General features: G+C 59.8%; 2 protein-coding genes across 2 annotated transcripts in view; one reads left to right on the top strand and one right to left on the bottom strand.

Moving 5' to 3' along the window:
• Window positions 1–1,345: 1,345 nt before the first annotated feature.
• On the top strand, window positions 1,346–13,640 carry GPRIN1 (G protein regulated inducer of neurite outgrowth 1). Its single transcript, XM_058282646.1, has 2 exons — window positions 1,346–1,402; window positions 9,664–13,640. Exon 2 carries the CDS (start codon window positions 9,707–9,709, stop codon window positions 12,647–12,649), a length of 2,943 nt encoding a protein of 980 aa, XP_058138629.1. The 5' UTR covers window positions 1,346–1,402; window positions 9,664–9,706; the 3' UTR covers window positions 12,650–13,640.
• The window catches only part of CDHR2 (cadherin related family member 2), a 57,733-nt gene continuing 55,582 nt past the window's right edge, over window positions 13,610–15,760 (bottom strand). Inside the window, exon 32 of the mRNA XM_071211178.1 lies at window positions 13,610–13,872. Coding sequence (XP_071067279.1) covers window positions 13,735–13,872 — 138 coding nt within the window. The 3' untranslated portion in view covers window positions 13,610–13,734. The remainder of the gene's footprint in view (window positions 13,873–15,760) is intronic.

The following is a 15,760-nucleotide window of genomic DNA, read 5'->3' as shown; positions in this document are numbered from 1 at the left end:
TGCCTGAGGGTGTCGGTCCGGTGGGTTTTCTTTACGTATCATATATTTCTACATTTATATATATATTAAAGATCACGGTGACGTGGTTCACCAGGTAAGTGGAGGACTAGAACGTCAAGGTTAGGCGTGAGATTTCAGGAATTAGACTGTAGGATTGTAATCCCAGCTCCACTGGGACCACAAAGTTACCTATTAGCATCTCGGTTTTGTTCTCTGAAAAATGGGGATGATAATATATTAAATGTTAACTTGCTCCTAGAGGATTGGTGATTGAAATGAAATATAACCTGTTTAAAAAAAAAACAAAAATAGCACGGCGACTGCTCCTAAATAAGCGTTTCATTAACGTTAGTTGTTACTATTTTTAGCAGTTGGTTCCATGGTACCGGCGAGAGCCTTTTATCACCTCTCGGAAGATGACAGAATTATGTTTGTTCCTCTGGGAACTTGAGGAGAAGGGGGGCATTTCTTCGCCAGGAAACACGGAGGGAGTGGGCAGCGATTCTTCGTGTCCTTGGCAATCCCGAGTCCACCCGCAATTCCTGAGCGCGTCCTTCAGGCGTCTTCCTCCTTTCAGGACCCATGCGAGGTGGTTAATGTCACTCCCATTTTACGGATCTGGAAACTGAGGCTCAGAGAGGTGAAATGACTGGCTTGAGGGTATCCAAGGGGCGGGGAGAACCGGGCTGGCACCGACCCGAGGGTGGGCGGGCCCCCTGGCTGGGGAGGCAGGCGGCCGGGAAACCGAAGGCGTCTCGTCTCTCCCCGGCCCACGAGAGTCCCCGGCGCTCGCAGGAGCGTGGGCGGCGGCGAGACAAAGGGCTGGGGGCGGGGCGGGGGTGGGGGGCGAGGAGGCCGGAAGGGCGGCCGAGGGGGAGGCGGGAAATTTCCGCGCCCGGGGAGCTCGGAGATCACGCCGACCTGGGGCCCCTGCAAGCCCCGCGTGTCCGAGGACACGCGGCGTCCCCTCTCTGCGCCCGGATTCCCTCCTTGCACAACAGGCGAAAGCGCTCGTGGAGCTGGTGGCGCGCGGCAGAGGGGCCGCCTCTCCGCCCCTCAGTCTCCCGGGCTGGGAAATGGGAGCCCGGCGGAGGGCGGGGAGGCCAGGGGCCCGGGGGCCGGGGCGCGAGGCGGCGGGGGCGGGCCGCCCCTCCCCCGGGCTCCCCGCGTCCCCGCCGGCGCCGCCCCCTCCCCGGTTCCGTGGCCGGGAGTGGGCCAGCGCGCATGCCCGGGGCGGGGCGCGGGGCGGGAGCGCGGAGCCCGCGCGGGGGACGGCGGCGCGGAGTCCGCGGGTCCGCCCGCCAGCTCGGCCGGAGGCAGCCGAGGCCGCTCGGGCGGCGGCCGCGGGCGGCAGGAGCCGGAGCGCAGCGCGCCGAGGAGCCGGAGCGGCGGCCCGGCCCGGGTAAGCGTCGCGCCCGCACCTGCTGCCCGCGCCGGCCAGGCGGCGGCGACCCCCCGTCCTCCGCGCGCTGTCGGCCCCGGGAGCCGCTGGCCCCGCTGCTCGACCCGCCTCCTCCGCCGGGCTCCCGCACCGCGCGCGGCGGGTGGTCGGCGTGCGCTGGGCTGTGTGTGCGCGCGCGGGGCCGGGGGTGGCGGGCGGCGGTTTCCAGGTTCCTGGACGGGGCGGGGCGGGGGCGGGTCCTGCAGCCCCGGGCCCAACACCCGAGGGACCCTGCGGGCCGGACGGTCTTGTGGGTTGGACCAGGTCCGGTGCCGGCCTCGCCACGGGAGGCCGCTTTGTTCAGCACGGCCTTGCGGGAGGGGGGCGCTTCCCGCCACGGGGGGAGCGGGGGGGGGGGGGGGGGGGGGGAGCAGGGAGTCGGCCCGCGTTGATTCATATCTCCCCTGAGCAAGCTTCGGCGCTCCAGTGTTTCCACTAGCACCAGCGAGCACACTCGCCGTTGCACACCGAGGGTGCCACACATTCCGGGCACCACCACACACGCTGTCACACACTCACCACGTCCATGCACGGGCGCATTACTCCCGGGCGAGGCCACAGGAATACACACTCACACACAGACACGCCATTGTGGCCTGTGGTCATTCCATCAGACTCATGCACGGCCACCTGTGCACCTGCCCAGTCCATGAGCGGGAGCCTTGCTGCACACTCAGGCACAGCTGCGCACTCACACCACCCATAGCTGATCACAACACATTCGACTCAACAGTGCTCAACACACAGCCACCTCGCTTTGGCCTAGTCACATCTGCTCATGGTGTCCCTCATGGACCATCCCCTCCGACCCTGTAGCTGTCACATGTGCACACACTCACACACAGCCTGAGCTTGCCTCCTCTCCCACCCCCACGCAGCCCGAGTGTGCACACGCCTGCATGTCCACTCCTGCCCTCGCATGGATGGATGGACGAATGGTTGGTCTGGGGGCTGTTTCTGGAAGGGTCTGGCTTGGACCTTTTGCTAGACTCCCCTCCCCTCCAGCCCCAGGCAGGAGGTTTGCCGCTTTAGGGTACTAGGCAGAGAGGGGCGGGGGGTGGCCAGGGTAGACAGGCCGGCCGAGATTCTCAGCGCAGGCACAGGCCACACGCTTTTTGCTGGCCGAAGCCCCACGAAAGCTTCACTGGTTTCATGACTGTGGAAGGAGGTGTTTTCAGGGGCCGGGCAGCCCTGGATGGCTTCACATGAAGAGGAATCCTAGCGGGGAAAGAAACGGCTGGTCGGGGCTCAGTGGGCATTTCCCGGGACTGGTCTGCCAGGAGTGGGGCGCAGTGCCTGTGCACCCCCCGCCAGGCTAGCTCTTCTGTGACGGACTGTGGGGCTGCGTGGAACTGTGTACATCCACAGAGGCCAGGTGACCCCAGCGAGGGATAAACACACACACGCGCGTGCAGAGGCCATTCTGCAAGTCCAGGTAGCACACGTGAACACTGGCGTTCGTGCGCAGAGCGCGGGAGCCAGGTCTGGGGGGGCTGATGCTAGCACAGACGTCCTCAAGCAGCCTGCATGCCCAGGTGGGCCGGCCCACACACCGAGGTGGGCATCTCAGCCTTCCTCGATGGAAAGCACACGGACTTGTTTGTGCATCCGTGTACAGGCTCATCTGCTCACAGGGCTGTGCGTCTTCCCACAGGCAGGTGTGTGCTTGCAGGACACTCTTGCTTCCTCTCCTGGATGTGCCCTGGCTCTATGGCCGATGAGACCCAGGGGACCCCAAAGAGCAGAAAGGAGTTTTAAGAGTCAGTGTCCAAGAGCTCACTGAATTGATTGGGAACAGCCCAGGCTTTGAACTGAGGCTCAGCTGGTTTTGAAACACTCCAGCTCTGTGCCCTTGGTCAAATCTTTGCTCCCTCCAAGCCTCGGTGTCCTCATCTGTAAAATGGGTTGATACTGCCTCCCTCACAAGTTGCTGTGGCGTCCAGATGAAAAAAATGGGCCTGAGCATGCTGGGCTCAGTGCTAAGCACCCAGTGGGAGCGAGATGGATTCTGGTGGGGGGTGGGGGTGGGGGCAAGACCCCAGGCTTAGGCTCCCTTTATGAGCAGAGGTTGGAGGGTACAGGGGCTTCCTCCAGAACCAGGAAGGGCCTGGCAGAACCGTGAGCAGTAAAGCCTCTGGCAATGGTCTCTGGACAGATCTTAAATCCAGGCCTGGGCCAGCTCTTCTAGATATAACTACACTCCTACCTCCCATTTAACAGATTGGATAATTGAGGCTCAGAGTGGAAAAATTCACCCAAAGACAGTGCAAACTGGTGACCAAACTGGGCCTTGACCCCAAACCGAACTCCCTGCACAGGCTCTGTCCTTTCCTTGGGCCTTCTCCCAAGTCAGAGGTTGAGAACTTTAAGTCCTGGGAAGCTGGCCTCTTCCGGGGAGGCTTCCAAAAGGTGTACATCACCAGCTGGGCCATGCCTGCCTCTCAGAACCTCTGTTTCCTCCTCTTGGAAATAAGACAACCACTACTTGGCAAGAGTATGGATAGTATGGGCTGGACTTACCTGAAGTCATCCCTTGCCTTGCTCAATACCCAGGCCAAGGGTCAGGAACTCAGATAGCTACATGCCAGGTGGATAACAAACATGAGAAGCTGATCAAAAGAAAAATGACAGCCCAAATTCAGTGATCAATGGGAACAGTCAGCCAGCCTGGAGATACTCTATGGAGGAGTGGAGATTGTGGCTAATTGCCAAGCACGTGCCCATCTATGGAGGCAACCGCTACTTGGCTCCAGCTGCCTGTTGCCATGCAGGATGTACACTCAGTGTTGTCACACCTTAGTTTTCCAAAGGAAGTTGGAAATCTGATTCTCACATTATCTCCTAATTTTTAAATGCTGATAATTTTTTTTTCAGCTCCCTGGATCAAACGAGCGTGTCTGAGGGCCAGATTTTGCTGGTTGGAGCCTCTGCTGTAGGCCCTCCCCTCCCCTGCTCCTCCTGGGAGCACAGCTGGCTCTGACAGGCTGAGGAGATAACAACACGCCTTCCATGTACACAGCCCGGCCCTAACAGGGAGCAAAGCCTGGCGCACCCCTCATCTTCTCTCATCCTCACAGCAGCTCTGACGGAGCAGGGGATGGGTTTGTCAGGGTCCCCAGTGAGTTGGCGGGCCTGGCCTGAGGTCACCGAGCTGGTGTCAGCGGGGAGGCCCAGACGTGGTGCCCCTGCAGCCTGGCTCCAGCCCCAGGAAGGGGGCTTGTGGGAAGGCCCGGGTACATGGGGACCGCGTGGCTGGGCTCCCAGGGCTGAATTTAGGGGAAATAAGGCCCAGAGAGCCCATCTGCAGCCCCTGCTCACTCCCTCCGGCTCCATCCTGATCTCCAGGCCGGTGCCAAGCCCTCGCCGGACCTGGGCCCGCGCGCCCCGGCTTAGGGGCGTCCTCTCGCGCAGCCCCAAGATCAGCTAAACTAGAGGGCGCGAGCAGGTGAGCCAGGGGTCAAAGCTGGCCCACAGAAGCGTTTTCTCTGGTCGGCGTGATATTTAAAAAAATGGGCCCACAGGTAACGTGGAATAACCGAGACCTGGCCACACAGTGGGACCACATTCATTTCCCTGCTTAAAACACTCTGGGGTGTGGGAGGCTGTCCCGGCATCGTTAGGTGCAACCCCATGTCCTCCCCATGGCCCTGTGTGTTCTGGCTGTCACCTCCTGTCCCCCACCTCCCTCCCAGCTGTTTCATGGGTGACGCTAATGGTCTCTCCTCAGATGGGGCTTCCCTGACCACCTTCCCTAAACCAGCTGCCCATTTCCTAGTCTTCACAGCACCTAGTATTATTTGAAATTATATGATGTATTTACGTACCCGTATATTACCCTGTCCCCAGTTTTCCCACACCTCGAAGCAGGGACCACGTATTTCATATTCTCTGCTGCCTCTCCAGGACCAAGAACGGTGCCTGGGACATCAGAGGCCGAGTTCTCAATAAAAGTTGCTCAGGAAATATGTGTTCATGGGTAAATTCCTAACTGGCCACAGTTGGTGGGAACTGAGTGCAGCCGCCCTTTTGGGAGGGGCCCGTCCATTCTGGCTTGCCACAGTCCCCACTATTCCCTCTTGTCTCTCCGACACTGAATGGCAAGAGCCTTTAATCATCTCATTTGCTCTGTTGTTTTTCTTATGGGAGAAAACATATTCATCAGTGCCCACATAGCTGTCAAAAGGGAGAAAATGAAGATGGATGGACCCAGTCCATGGCCACTCCAGTGGGATGCCTGCCTCGCCCCTGCGAGCCAGTGAGCTTTGAACACCTCATTTTTTTTTTCAGGAGGTACCAGGGATTGAATCCTGGACCTTGTACATGGGAAGCAGGCACTCAAACACTGAGCCACAATCACTCCCCAAGAATGCCTCGTTTTTATGCTTATGAAACCAGATCCAAAGAATTCTGTACTTCAGCTCTGTCTCCCCATGTTCACAGACGTCCCTTCCTCCTCGAGTCCCACAGGTGCCTCAGTTCAACTTCCCAAAACCCAGTGCCCTGCTGTCCTTTGCAAAACTGCCCCTTCTCCCATGTCCTCTTGGTGTTGGTCCCCGAGTCCCATCAGCGCAAAGCCTGAGTGACCTAAAATACAAGCATGTCCATGCAGCATGACTTGAGTCTGGTTAGGGGACCGGCCAGATCGGTGGGAAGCCAAAGGAAGCTGGTGGGGAGGGAAGGCTCACTGGAGGAGGAGGCATTTAACCTAAGACCTGAAGCTTTTGTGAGAGCCAGGCGAGTGTGGAGGGAGAGGCTGCCAGCAGTGTGCGGAGGCTGGTGGCAGAGAATACGAAGCCATGGAGGAGCCCAAAGAAGTTGCACACGTGTGTATCTGGATGTGTCCTGAGCGTGTGTACATGCTCTGGGGGTGAGAGTGGGTAATGAGTGATAAAGCCCCGCAGGTGAATAAGTGCATAGATGACTGGAAGTGCGTTGAAGAGTTGTACTGGACCCTGAGGGTAATAGGGAGTCATTAAAGCTTTGTCTTTTTGTTTCAATTTTTTTTTAAGCCGTTTTACTGAGATATATCCATGTAGCATGCATTCCATCCAAAGTGTGCAGTCAGTGGATTCTAGTATAATCACAATGTTGGTGCGTTCATCACCACAAAAATTTTAGAACAGTTTCATTACTCCAGAAAGAAACATTGCCACACCCCTTAGCAGCCTCGATTTGGTTTTTAAAAAGTAGGACATGCACACGTAACTAAAATTCAGACCTCCCCAAAGGGCATACAAAGAAAAGTCTCTCCCCCGCCCAGGTCCCCAGTCTCACTTCCCAGAGGCAAACACTGCTAAAAGTTTCATGGGTTTTCTTCCAGAAATTTCCTCTTTATGCACACACCCATAAATGTGTGTGTTGTTTTCCTGGACTACATACAAGGGCTGTCACTGGCCACGCTGCCCCAGGGCTTTTTGGTTCGTGCTGTGTATCACGGGCGCTGTCTCTCCTCCCTCCACACTGCGCGGGGTTCTGGGTGGACGTCTTGCCTCTCGTGTCACCCACTGACTGGTTTTCTTCTCGTCATCACCGCCAGCGCGCCTGTCCGTCTGTTTTCAGGAACCTTCCCGGAGGTGGGCTTATTGGCTCAGATGCTATGTGCATTGTAAACTCTGCCCCAGATGGATAAATTGTCCTTTCAAAAAGATGACAGCCAGTTTGCTTTCCCGGCTTTGAGTGGGGATGGGGTGGGGGGTGGCATGGTGGAGCTCCATCTTGGAAAGATCGTTCCGTCATTTGGTGAACAAATAATTACCGGGGGCTCACTTGCTTACTTTGTGCCCGTCATTGTTCTCTGGGGATACTTTGTGAGCACCACAGAGTCCCCACCCTCTCGAAGCTGCCGTTCCAATGGGAGAGCCAGACCATGATCAATAAACAAATGTATATAATATGTCAGGTGGTGACAGGTGCTATGAAGAAAAACGGAGCGGGGTGAGGGGGATGGGGAGTGCAGGGGGGGGCAGGGGGGGCCAGGGAAAGCCTCGGGGAGTGAGCCGTGCAGATACCTGGAGGGGGAAAGGATTCCAAGCAGAGGAAGCAGCCAGCGCACAGACCCAGGCAGGGCACTCTGCTGCGCACGGTGTGGCTGAAGCAGCAGCACGGAGAACACAAGAACACGCGCGGTAGGAGTCAAAGTCAAGGGAGGGAAAGGGACCAGAAAATGCAGGCTCTTGGGGGCCACTGGAAGCAGTTTGCTCTTGCTTTGAGTGAGATGGGGGAGATGCTGCGTGGTTCCGAGCAGAGGACGGCCCTGACCTGACTTGGGTTTGTCCTACAGGTGGCGCTGGCGGCTGTTGAAAATCAACAGTAGAGGACGAAGGACGGAAGCAGGGATAACCCAGAGGGGAGGTGACGGGGGATTGGCCCAAGGTAGTGGCCAGATTCTAGACAAATCTGGAGGTAGAGCCACTAGGGCTGCTTTGTTTTGTTTTTTTAAACATCTTTTTATTGTGGTAACATATACACAACATAGCATTTTCCATTTTTGCCACTTTCAAGTACACACTTCAGTGGCAGTAATTACAACGTCCTGCTGCCATCACCGCCAGCCATACCACCTTGACCTTGAAGCTAAGCAGGGTTGGATCTGGTTAGTCCTTGGCTAGGGTACCTTAGATTTTGCAGATGGAAGGGACATGGGGTGCGAGAGAAAGGACAGGATGACTGAGAATTGGGGCCTGAGCACGAGAGAGACCGCTTTGGAGAGGAGGGGGAGGACCAGGTTGCTTTGGATGCTGAGTGGGTCACGGAATGGGGGAGCTTGAGAACCAGCTGCCTCCCGAACCTGCTCCCTGGACGCCCCACGGGGCATCACAGACTCAGCTTACCCGAAACAGAACTCCCCCTTTCCGCGGCTCTCCTGCCCAGCAACCCCCACCCTAGCCAGAATGCTGCAGGCTCTCGCCAGGAAGTCTCCCATCCACTCTCTCTCTCATCTCTCAGTTCAGCCTCTAACTCTCCGTCCCCAAGACCTTCGTTGTGCTCTCAACCTAGACGACTGCACCTGCTCAGGCCCTACTACAGAGAAGGTGCTAGGTGATGAATGAAGGAGCGGCTGAAAGACTGAACAGCCTCCTCGGAGGCCGTCACCAGCCTCTCTCCACCTTCAGCTCAGCCTCCGTGCCACCCCAGAGCGACGGTGAACGCACGCACATCTGACCATGTTCCTTCTTGATTAGAAGCCCGTTCATGGCTGCCCAGGGTGTACCCAGACATAACTCTTTTTTTGTTGTTCTTTATTTATTTCTTCCCTACCCCCTCACTGTCTGTTCTCTGTGTCCATTCACTGTGCGTTCTTCTGTGTCTGCTTGTCTTCTCTTTAAATGGCAATGGGAACTGATCCTTGGGACCTTCTGGAGTGGGAGAGAGGGGCTCAATCTCTTGCGCCACCTCAGCTCCCTGGTCTGCTACCTCTTTCATTGTCTCTCCTCTGTGTCTCTCTTTGTTGCGTCATCTTGCTGCGCCAGTTCTGCCTGCAGGCCAGCTTGCCTTCGCCAGGAGGCCTCAGGAATCGAACCCCTGACCTCCCATATGGTAGACAGGAGCCCAATCGTTTGAGCCACATCCACTTCCCCCAGATATAAGAAGTTGTTTGTCCTACAGAATGTTGGGCTATTTTTTTTAAGATCTTGAATTAATGTTGGAATTTTCCATTAAAATTCTGGCTGTCTCCCATTCCTTGAGAAACTGGACGAGCTGGTACGAGAGGGTCTGTATTCCTCTAAGACAGAACTTGGCTGGGTTGAGCAGTGGCTCTGCCTTTAGACAGGGTGAGTGTCCTCCAGCTTGCCATAGTCCCCACCATGCCCTCTTGTTTTATACCCAGCCTGCCTTTCCTCATTTTATGTTACCTCCCTGGCCTCTCTGGCACCAGGCCCCCGGCCTGGAGGGCAAAGGCCTAATCTCTGGGTCGCGTGGGCCTGGGGCATCAGCTGACAAGGGGGGTGGTAAGGGTAGGTGAAGTTGAAAAGTTGGGCCACGGCCAAGTTGTGCAGGGCCTTGAGTGCCATTTAAAACGTCTGACTTATCCAGAGGGCCACTGGGAGCAGGAAGCAGGGGAGTGGCATAGTAAGATTTGTGTCTGAAGCGCAGGCCCCCTGGGCGGGTGGGGAGCAGACAGGGGCAGGGAATCCAGAGAGGAGGCTGGGCTGCTGGGGGGAGGGCGAGGGGGAGGCCCCTCCCAGGCCGGGTCTCACCTGAGTCTGCTCTCTCTGTTTCAGAGCCAAACCGCAGCCTGGGGCGCCAGCATGGGCAGGAGGGCAGATGGGCAGTGCTGAAGACCCCGCCCGGCTCCAGCTGCTTGGAAAGGACCCCAGCCCTCCAGGACCCCAACCCGCAGCCCTCCACCACCCCCAGGATGGGAGCCTGGGGGCTGGGGGCCCGGTCATGAAGGACCGCTGCCCCTCCCCGCCCAAGGCCAGCCCTGCACCCCCAGGGAACGCCTCTGACCAAGGCCCCGGCATGGACTCGAGACCCAGCTGCCCCAGTGGGGCTGGGCAAGGGGCTTCCTGCTCTGAGGGTCCCGGCGGGAGCTTGGCCTGCCCCTCTCCAACCTGCACCCCTCCCCAAGACACAGCTGCCGCGGAGACACGGGGGGCGCACGGAGCCCTGAATTCAGGAACAGCAGAATATGCCTCCTTGGGGAAGCCAGGGTTCTCAAAGGCAGAGCCCGTGGCCACGGTGAAAGCTGACCCCGCAGCTTCTGATAACAGAAATCCCTTGTTCTTGGAGAAGATGGATTCCAAGTCTTCAAAGCAGGCAGACTCCCCTTCCATCGGAAAGGAAGATGCTGCATCCACAAGGAAGGCAGATGCCACGTTTATAGGAAAGACACCGCCTGCGGTCTTGGGAAAGGTGGATCCAGGGACCGCAAGAAAGGAGGATTCTGGATCCTTGGGAAAGGTAGATCCTATGCCCTCCAGCAGGAAGGATTCAGTGTCCCCAAGGAAGGAGGATCCTACGTCTCTGAGAAAGGTGGATCCTGTGTCCCCAGGCAAAGAGGATCCTGTGGTCCCAGGAAAGGAGGACCCCACGTCCTCAGGAAAAGAGCATCCTGGGTCCTCGGAAAATGTGGGTCCTGCATCCACAGGAAAGGTAAATCTTGTGTCCTCCGGGACAACGGCTCCTGGGCCCCCAGGAAAGGTGGATCCCACGTCCTTGGAAAACGTGGATTCTGCACCTGCAGGCAAGACAGATCCTAGGTCAGTGGGAAAGCTGACTCCAGGGTCCTCGGGCAAGACAGAACCTGTATCCTCTGGAATAGTGGATCCTGGGTTCTGGGGAAAGATGGGTCCTCCGAGCTCGGGGATGGCAGGTGCTGCCTCTAAAGGACAGGCCGAGACTGTGTCCTCTGCGAAAGAGGACCCTCAGTTCCCGGGAAAGGGGGAGCCTGTGTCCACGGGGATGACAAAAACTGGGTCTGCTGGACAAGGGGACCCCACGTCTTTGGGAAAGGTAGATCCCACTTCTTTGAAAAACGGGAATCCCACGTCCTCTGGGAAGCCAGGTCCTTTGTCTTCTGGATCAGTGAGAAAAACCGAAACTGGATCCTCAGGAAAAGAGGACCCCACGTCCCCCAGAAAGGCAGATCCCGTTTCCGTGGCAAATATAAAATTGTCACCTTCTGGAAAAGTGAATCCTGACTCTTCAGGAAAGGTAGACCCCATGTCCTCAGGCTCAGGGGACCCCAAGTTCTTGGGGACTGTGGGGCCCCCTTCCTCAGTAAAAGCTGAGGCAGGGATTGGGGGCAAAGCAGAGCCCCAGGATCTGTCCCAGGAGAAGGCAGATCCCGAGGCCCCCAGGAAGATGGGTCCCACTGCCTCTGGGAAGCCTGGTTCCCTGGCCTCTGGCAAGGGGGACCCTGTGGCCAAGGGAAAGGCAGAAACTACCCTTTCTGGAGAAGTGGAGTACCTGTCTTCAGGAAAGAGGGACCCCACAACTCCAGGCAAAACAGTATGCGTGGCCTCTGGGAAAGTGGATCCCGTGTCCTCAGGAACAGCAGAAGCTGCCCCAGAGAGCAAGGCGGATCCTCTGGGTGGAGAAAAGGGGAACCTTGTGAATGCCACAGAAGTGGAGGCCAGGGCCTCAGGGAAGGCAGGGCTGGAGCCTGGGGGCAAAGGAGAAACGAAGGCCCCTGGGAAAGAGGGGCCCACTGCTCTGCCCAAGGAAAAGCTGCCGGCCCTGGAGAAGGTGGATCCCGGGTCCTCTAGAAAAGCAGAGCCCCCTGCCTCTGCGAAAGCAGAGCCTGTGTCTCTGGGGAAGGCAGACTCCGCATCTCCGAGAAAAGCAGAGTCCCCTTCCTCAGCGAAGACAGCCCCCCTAGCTCTGGAGAAGGGTGAGTCCTCCTCCTCCAGGCAGTCAGATGGCAAATCCCCTTCCGAAGGGGCCGGGGACGGCGTGCAGCCTGAGCCCGCGTCCCGCTCCGGGGCCTCCAGCCTTGGCCAGAAAGACCCGGAGGCTGCGGGGGCCCAGAGAAGCCCCCGCCCCGCGGCCACGGAGACCCGCGAGGCGGCAGCAACCCCACCGGGGCCGCGGACTCGCGACAACTTCACCAAGGCGCCGTCGTGGGAGGCGAGCGCGCCGCCGCCGCCGCGCGAGGACGCGGGCACACAGGCGGGCGCGCAGGCCTGCGTCTCGGTGGCCGTGAGCCCCATGTCTCCGCAGGACGGCGCGGGCGGCCCGGCCTTCAGCTTCCAGGCGGCGCCGCGCGCGCCCAGCCCCGCGCCCCGGCCGCCCTCGCGCCGGGACGCGGGCCTGCAGGTGTCGCTGGGCGCCGCCGAGACGCGCTCGGTGGCCACCGGGCCCATGACGCCGCAGGCCGCCGCGCCGCCCGCCTTCCCCCAGGTGCGAGTGCGGCCCGGCTCGGCGCTGGCGGCCGCCGTGGCGCCCCCGGAGGCGGCCGAGCCCGTGCGCGACGTGAGCTGGGACGAAAAGGGCATGACGTGGGAGGTGTACGGCGCCGCCATGGAGGTGGAGGTGCTGGGCATGGCCATCCAGAAGCACCTGGAGCGGCAGATCGAGGAGCACGGCCGCCAGGGCGCGCCCGCGCCGCCGCCCGCCGCCCGCCCGGGCCCTGGGCGCGCGGGCTCGGTGCGCGCCGCGGCCCCCGACGGCGCCGCCAAGCGGCCGCCCGGCCTCTTCCGTGCGCTGCTGCAGAGCGTGCGGCGGCCGCGGTGCTGCTCGCGGGCCGGACCCACGGCCGAATGACCCGCGCCCCCCTTTTGTACGCCGACGCCCGGTTTCCAACCTTCGAAGGCTCCTTTCTTGATCCCAGGCCCGTAGAAGACGTCCCCCCGGTGCGCTTCAGGCCTCTGAGGGGGGAGCCAGCCTCTAGGGCCTTCTCATCCTCCTTTTCCCTGTCCCCCCTCTCCTCCCCCCCCCCCACACCAATGAACCCCCTCTGCCCAGCTCCCCAGTGGCGAAGAGACCACGAGCCCCGCCCCATTGCTCCACCTTCCCGGTCACACTGGGCCACCACGGGGACCTGCTCACCACCCCCCACCCCTAACCCTCAGAGCTGGGGCAGACTCCTGAGATAGCCACACTGATGTATGGAGGCCTCCGGCGGGGGGCCAGGTCCCCAGAAGGAGAGAGAAATCTTTGCGTGGGTAAAGCCTCAAGTGTGCCAAGATGGGTGTGTGAGAGCCCCGCGTGTGCCAGCCTCTGAATGTGAGCCCTGGGTGTGCAAGGTTCTGAAAGTGTGTCTGTGCGTGGCGGGCTGGCCCCCACGGCCGGGGCATCTCCTGCATGCTCTCCAGTAGCCCTTCCCCATGTCCTGTCTCCCACCCTCCACCCCCACCCATCACTGGTTCACAGTTCCCAGGCTGGCCAAAGGCGGCTGCCGGCAGTGCCCTGGGGCTCAGCTGCGAGGGAGAGTCACAGAAAGGAGGACACAGCCTGAGGTTTGTGGAAGGTGTGGGGCTTAGGCCATCTGGGTGACAGCCAGTCTTAGGTTCCAGGACCGCAGCTGTCTTTAAAGGCCACCCTCTCCAGCCCCACAGCCCCTCCCCTGTGCTGTGAGCCCCCACACGTCCCCTTGTGACCGCTCAGTGCTCCTGTCCCCACCCCACCAGCCGCGGTTTTTGGCTACACACTGTCACAGTATACATTGATAATAAAATCTTTCCCCAACCCTTGTGTGCCGTGATTGGCAGAAAGCAGAAGAGGTCGTATATAGATAATATATTATTTGCACTCAGGGATGGTTAGGTAGAGCTTGGGGGCGATGAGGTTTCTTCGGGGCTGCCCAGAAGAGTTGGGGGCAGTGTGGGGCTCCGTGGCAGGGCCCCCGATCACAGAGGTGTGGGGTCCAGGGCAGCGTTGGTGAAGCACAGCTCCTCCTGCTGCCGCCCTGTGCCCGCCTGCCTTCCCGAAAGCACCACGCTCAGGGGCTCTGGATCCAGGGTCGGCGGGCTGCGCAGAGGCTCTTTCTGTAGGGAGAGGGAGGGGGTATGTAAAGATGGGGTGATCTCCCCAGGCCCCACATGGCTTTTTTAGCTGGGGTCCCAGCTGTTCCTCCTGGGACCTCAGTTTCCCAACTGTGCCCCCAGGGGGCACTGCGGCCACAGGCAGTACATGTGGGCTAGGGGTGGGCCGGGGGTGGGGTCTGCCTTGGCCTTGGTGCCCCCCCCCCCCCCCCGCGGACACAGCAGCACCTTGGGTGCCTGAATAATGCCAGGCACCCAGCAGGGAAGACTGTTCCTTTCTGCCTCAGTTTCCCCCAGACATGTTCATTAGGATTTTGCATCAAGCCATCTTGAAACAGATTACTCATCTTCTCGGAGGCTTTCAGCTCCACCCTGGGCCCATCACAGACTGGCCTGGGCTCCGTCTATTTGCTGAAATACCCACAGCTTGTGTGTCCCTCTGTACGGCTGTGCACGGAGGCGCGCAGGGCCCTCGGGGCGGGTCTCGTGCGGAGGCCCTGGCTGTATCTGCTGCTGCCCCTGGATGGAGTCAGCCTCTCTCCGCTACAATCCAGGGTGCCACCTGCACTTCCTGGGCGCACACTCATCTCACCAGCCCTCCCTCCTCCCCCTCCCTGGGGGTGGTGGGCCATGCTGCACACTTGCACGCACAGCCGCTCACACCTGCCGCCTCGGGCACACGCCCTCCTGTGGAAACGACCAGACACCGACTCGGCCACTCTGCTGGGGAGACACCCACGGATCTAGCGCCCAGCCCCCAGGCACACTGAGGGCTCTTCTGTTCCCTGGTAAGCAGCGGAACACCCGAGGGGGCCCAGGAGGGGCTGCGCGTGCTCCCTGTGCTCCCCAGGGCCTCACCTCAGACCCTGAGAAGGGAGCTGTTGGCAAGGGGGCCCCAGACCAGACCACCTGGCCTGACACACAGGAGCTCTGGTGTGCCCCTGCCTGGCAAGCTCTCTGAACCTAGCAAGTGGGCACCCCTCTTAGCCTCAGTTTCCCTTCTGGCCACTTGAAAAGGTTGGGTGGGATGGCTCACACATTCCACACACGTATTTATGGAGCTTTAGGATGAGCGAGCAGTGCCAAGGGATTCACTGTAAAAAGTGCCACCCTTGTTCCCCACCCAGCCAAGGGAGGGGAGGGGGGAGAACTGCCCAGAAATCCCACAAGGATTGGGGCTGGAGCCTCAGGCAGCTTCTCGGCCATGTGACGTCCCCACTCCACCCCACCCCGCCCCACGGATCCGGCCCCCCTGCTGGGGCCCTCCACCCCACTCCTGCCCATCTTGCCCCAGGCCAGCCCTGGATTCCTCCATCTGGGGAGGGGGGCCCTGCTTGCCTTCTTCAAGGCAAGAGCTCCAGCAGGGAAGACGGTTCCTTTGTGCCTCAGTTTCCCCCAGACACGTTCGTTAGGATTTTGCATCAAGCCATCTTGAAACAGATTACTCATCTTCTTGGAGGCTTTCAGCTCCACCCTGGACCCATCCCAGACTGGCCTGCAGCCTGGAGTGCCACCCACCACCCCACCCATCCTTTGGGGCCTGTCTGTTTGTGTCTGGTTTCCTGCACCATATAACAGGTCTACCTCTGTCCCGGGGTACCCTGTGTGACATTCAGGTATTCTAGAGCCCAAGAGAGGCAGTGGGTGACCAAATCTTTCCAAATAAGATACCCTCGTGAGAAAATAAAGGCTGAAGCGTGAGGGCCAGGCTGGGAGCCCCCAGAGGGCGGGGACTGCGTCAGTCCCCCGTGTCCCCAGTGCCCGGCAGAGGGCAGGGCCCAGAGTTGGCAGCGCCGTGTGGATGCGGGGTGGGTGGCGGTGCAGGTGGGTGCAGAACTGCAGGCGATGCCCCTCGCGTGCCTTAGGGCATCGACTCCAAGGGCTTTCAGCG

This window comes from Dasypus novemcinctus, chromosome 2 (assembly GCF_030445035.2).
Source record: "Dasypus novemcinctus isolate mDasNov1 chromosome 2, mDasNov1.1.hap2, whole genome shotgun sequence".
In the NCBI taxonomy this organism is placed as follows: domain Eukaryota; kingdom Metazoa; phylum Chordata; class Mammalia; order Cingulata; family Dasypodidae; genus Dasypus; species Dasypus novemcinctus.
Note: the sequence above shows the minus strand (reverse complement) of the source record. Positions and strands in the feature narration are given on the sequence as shown.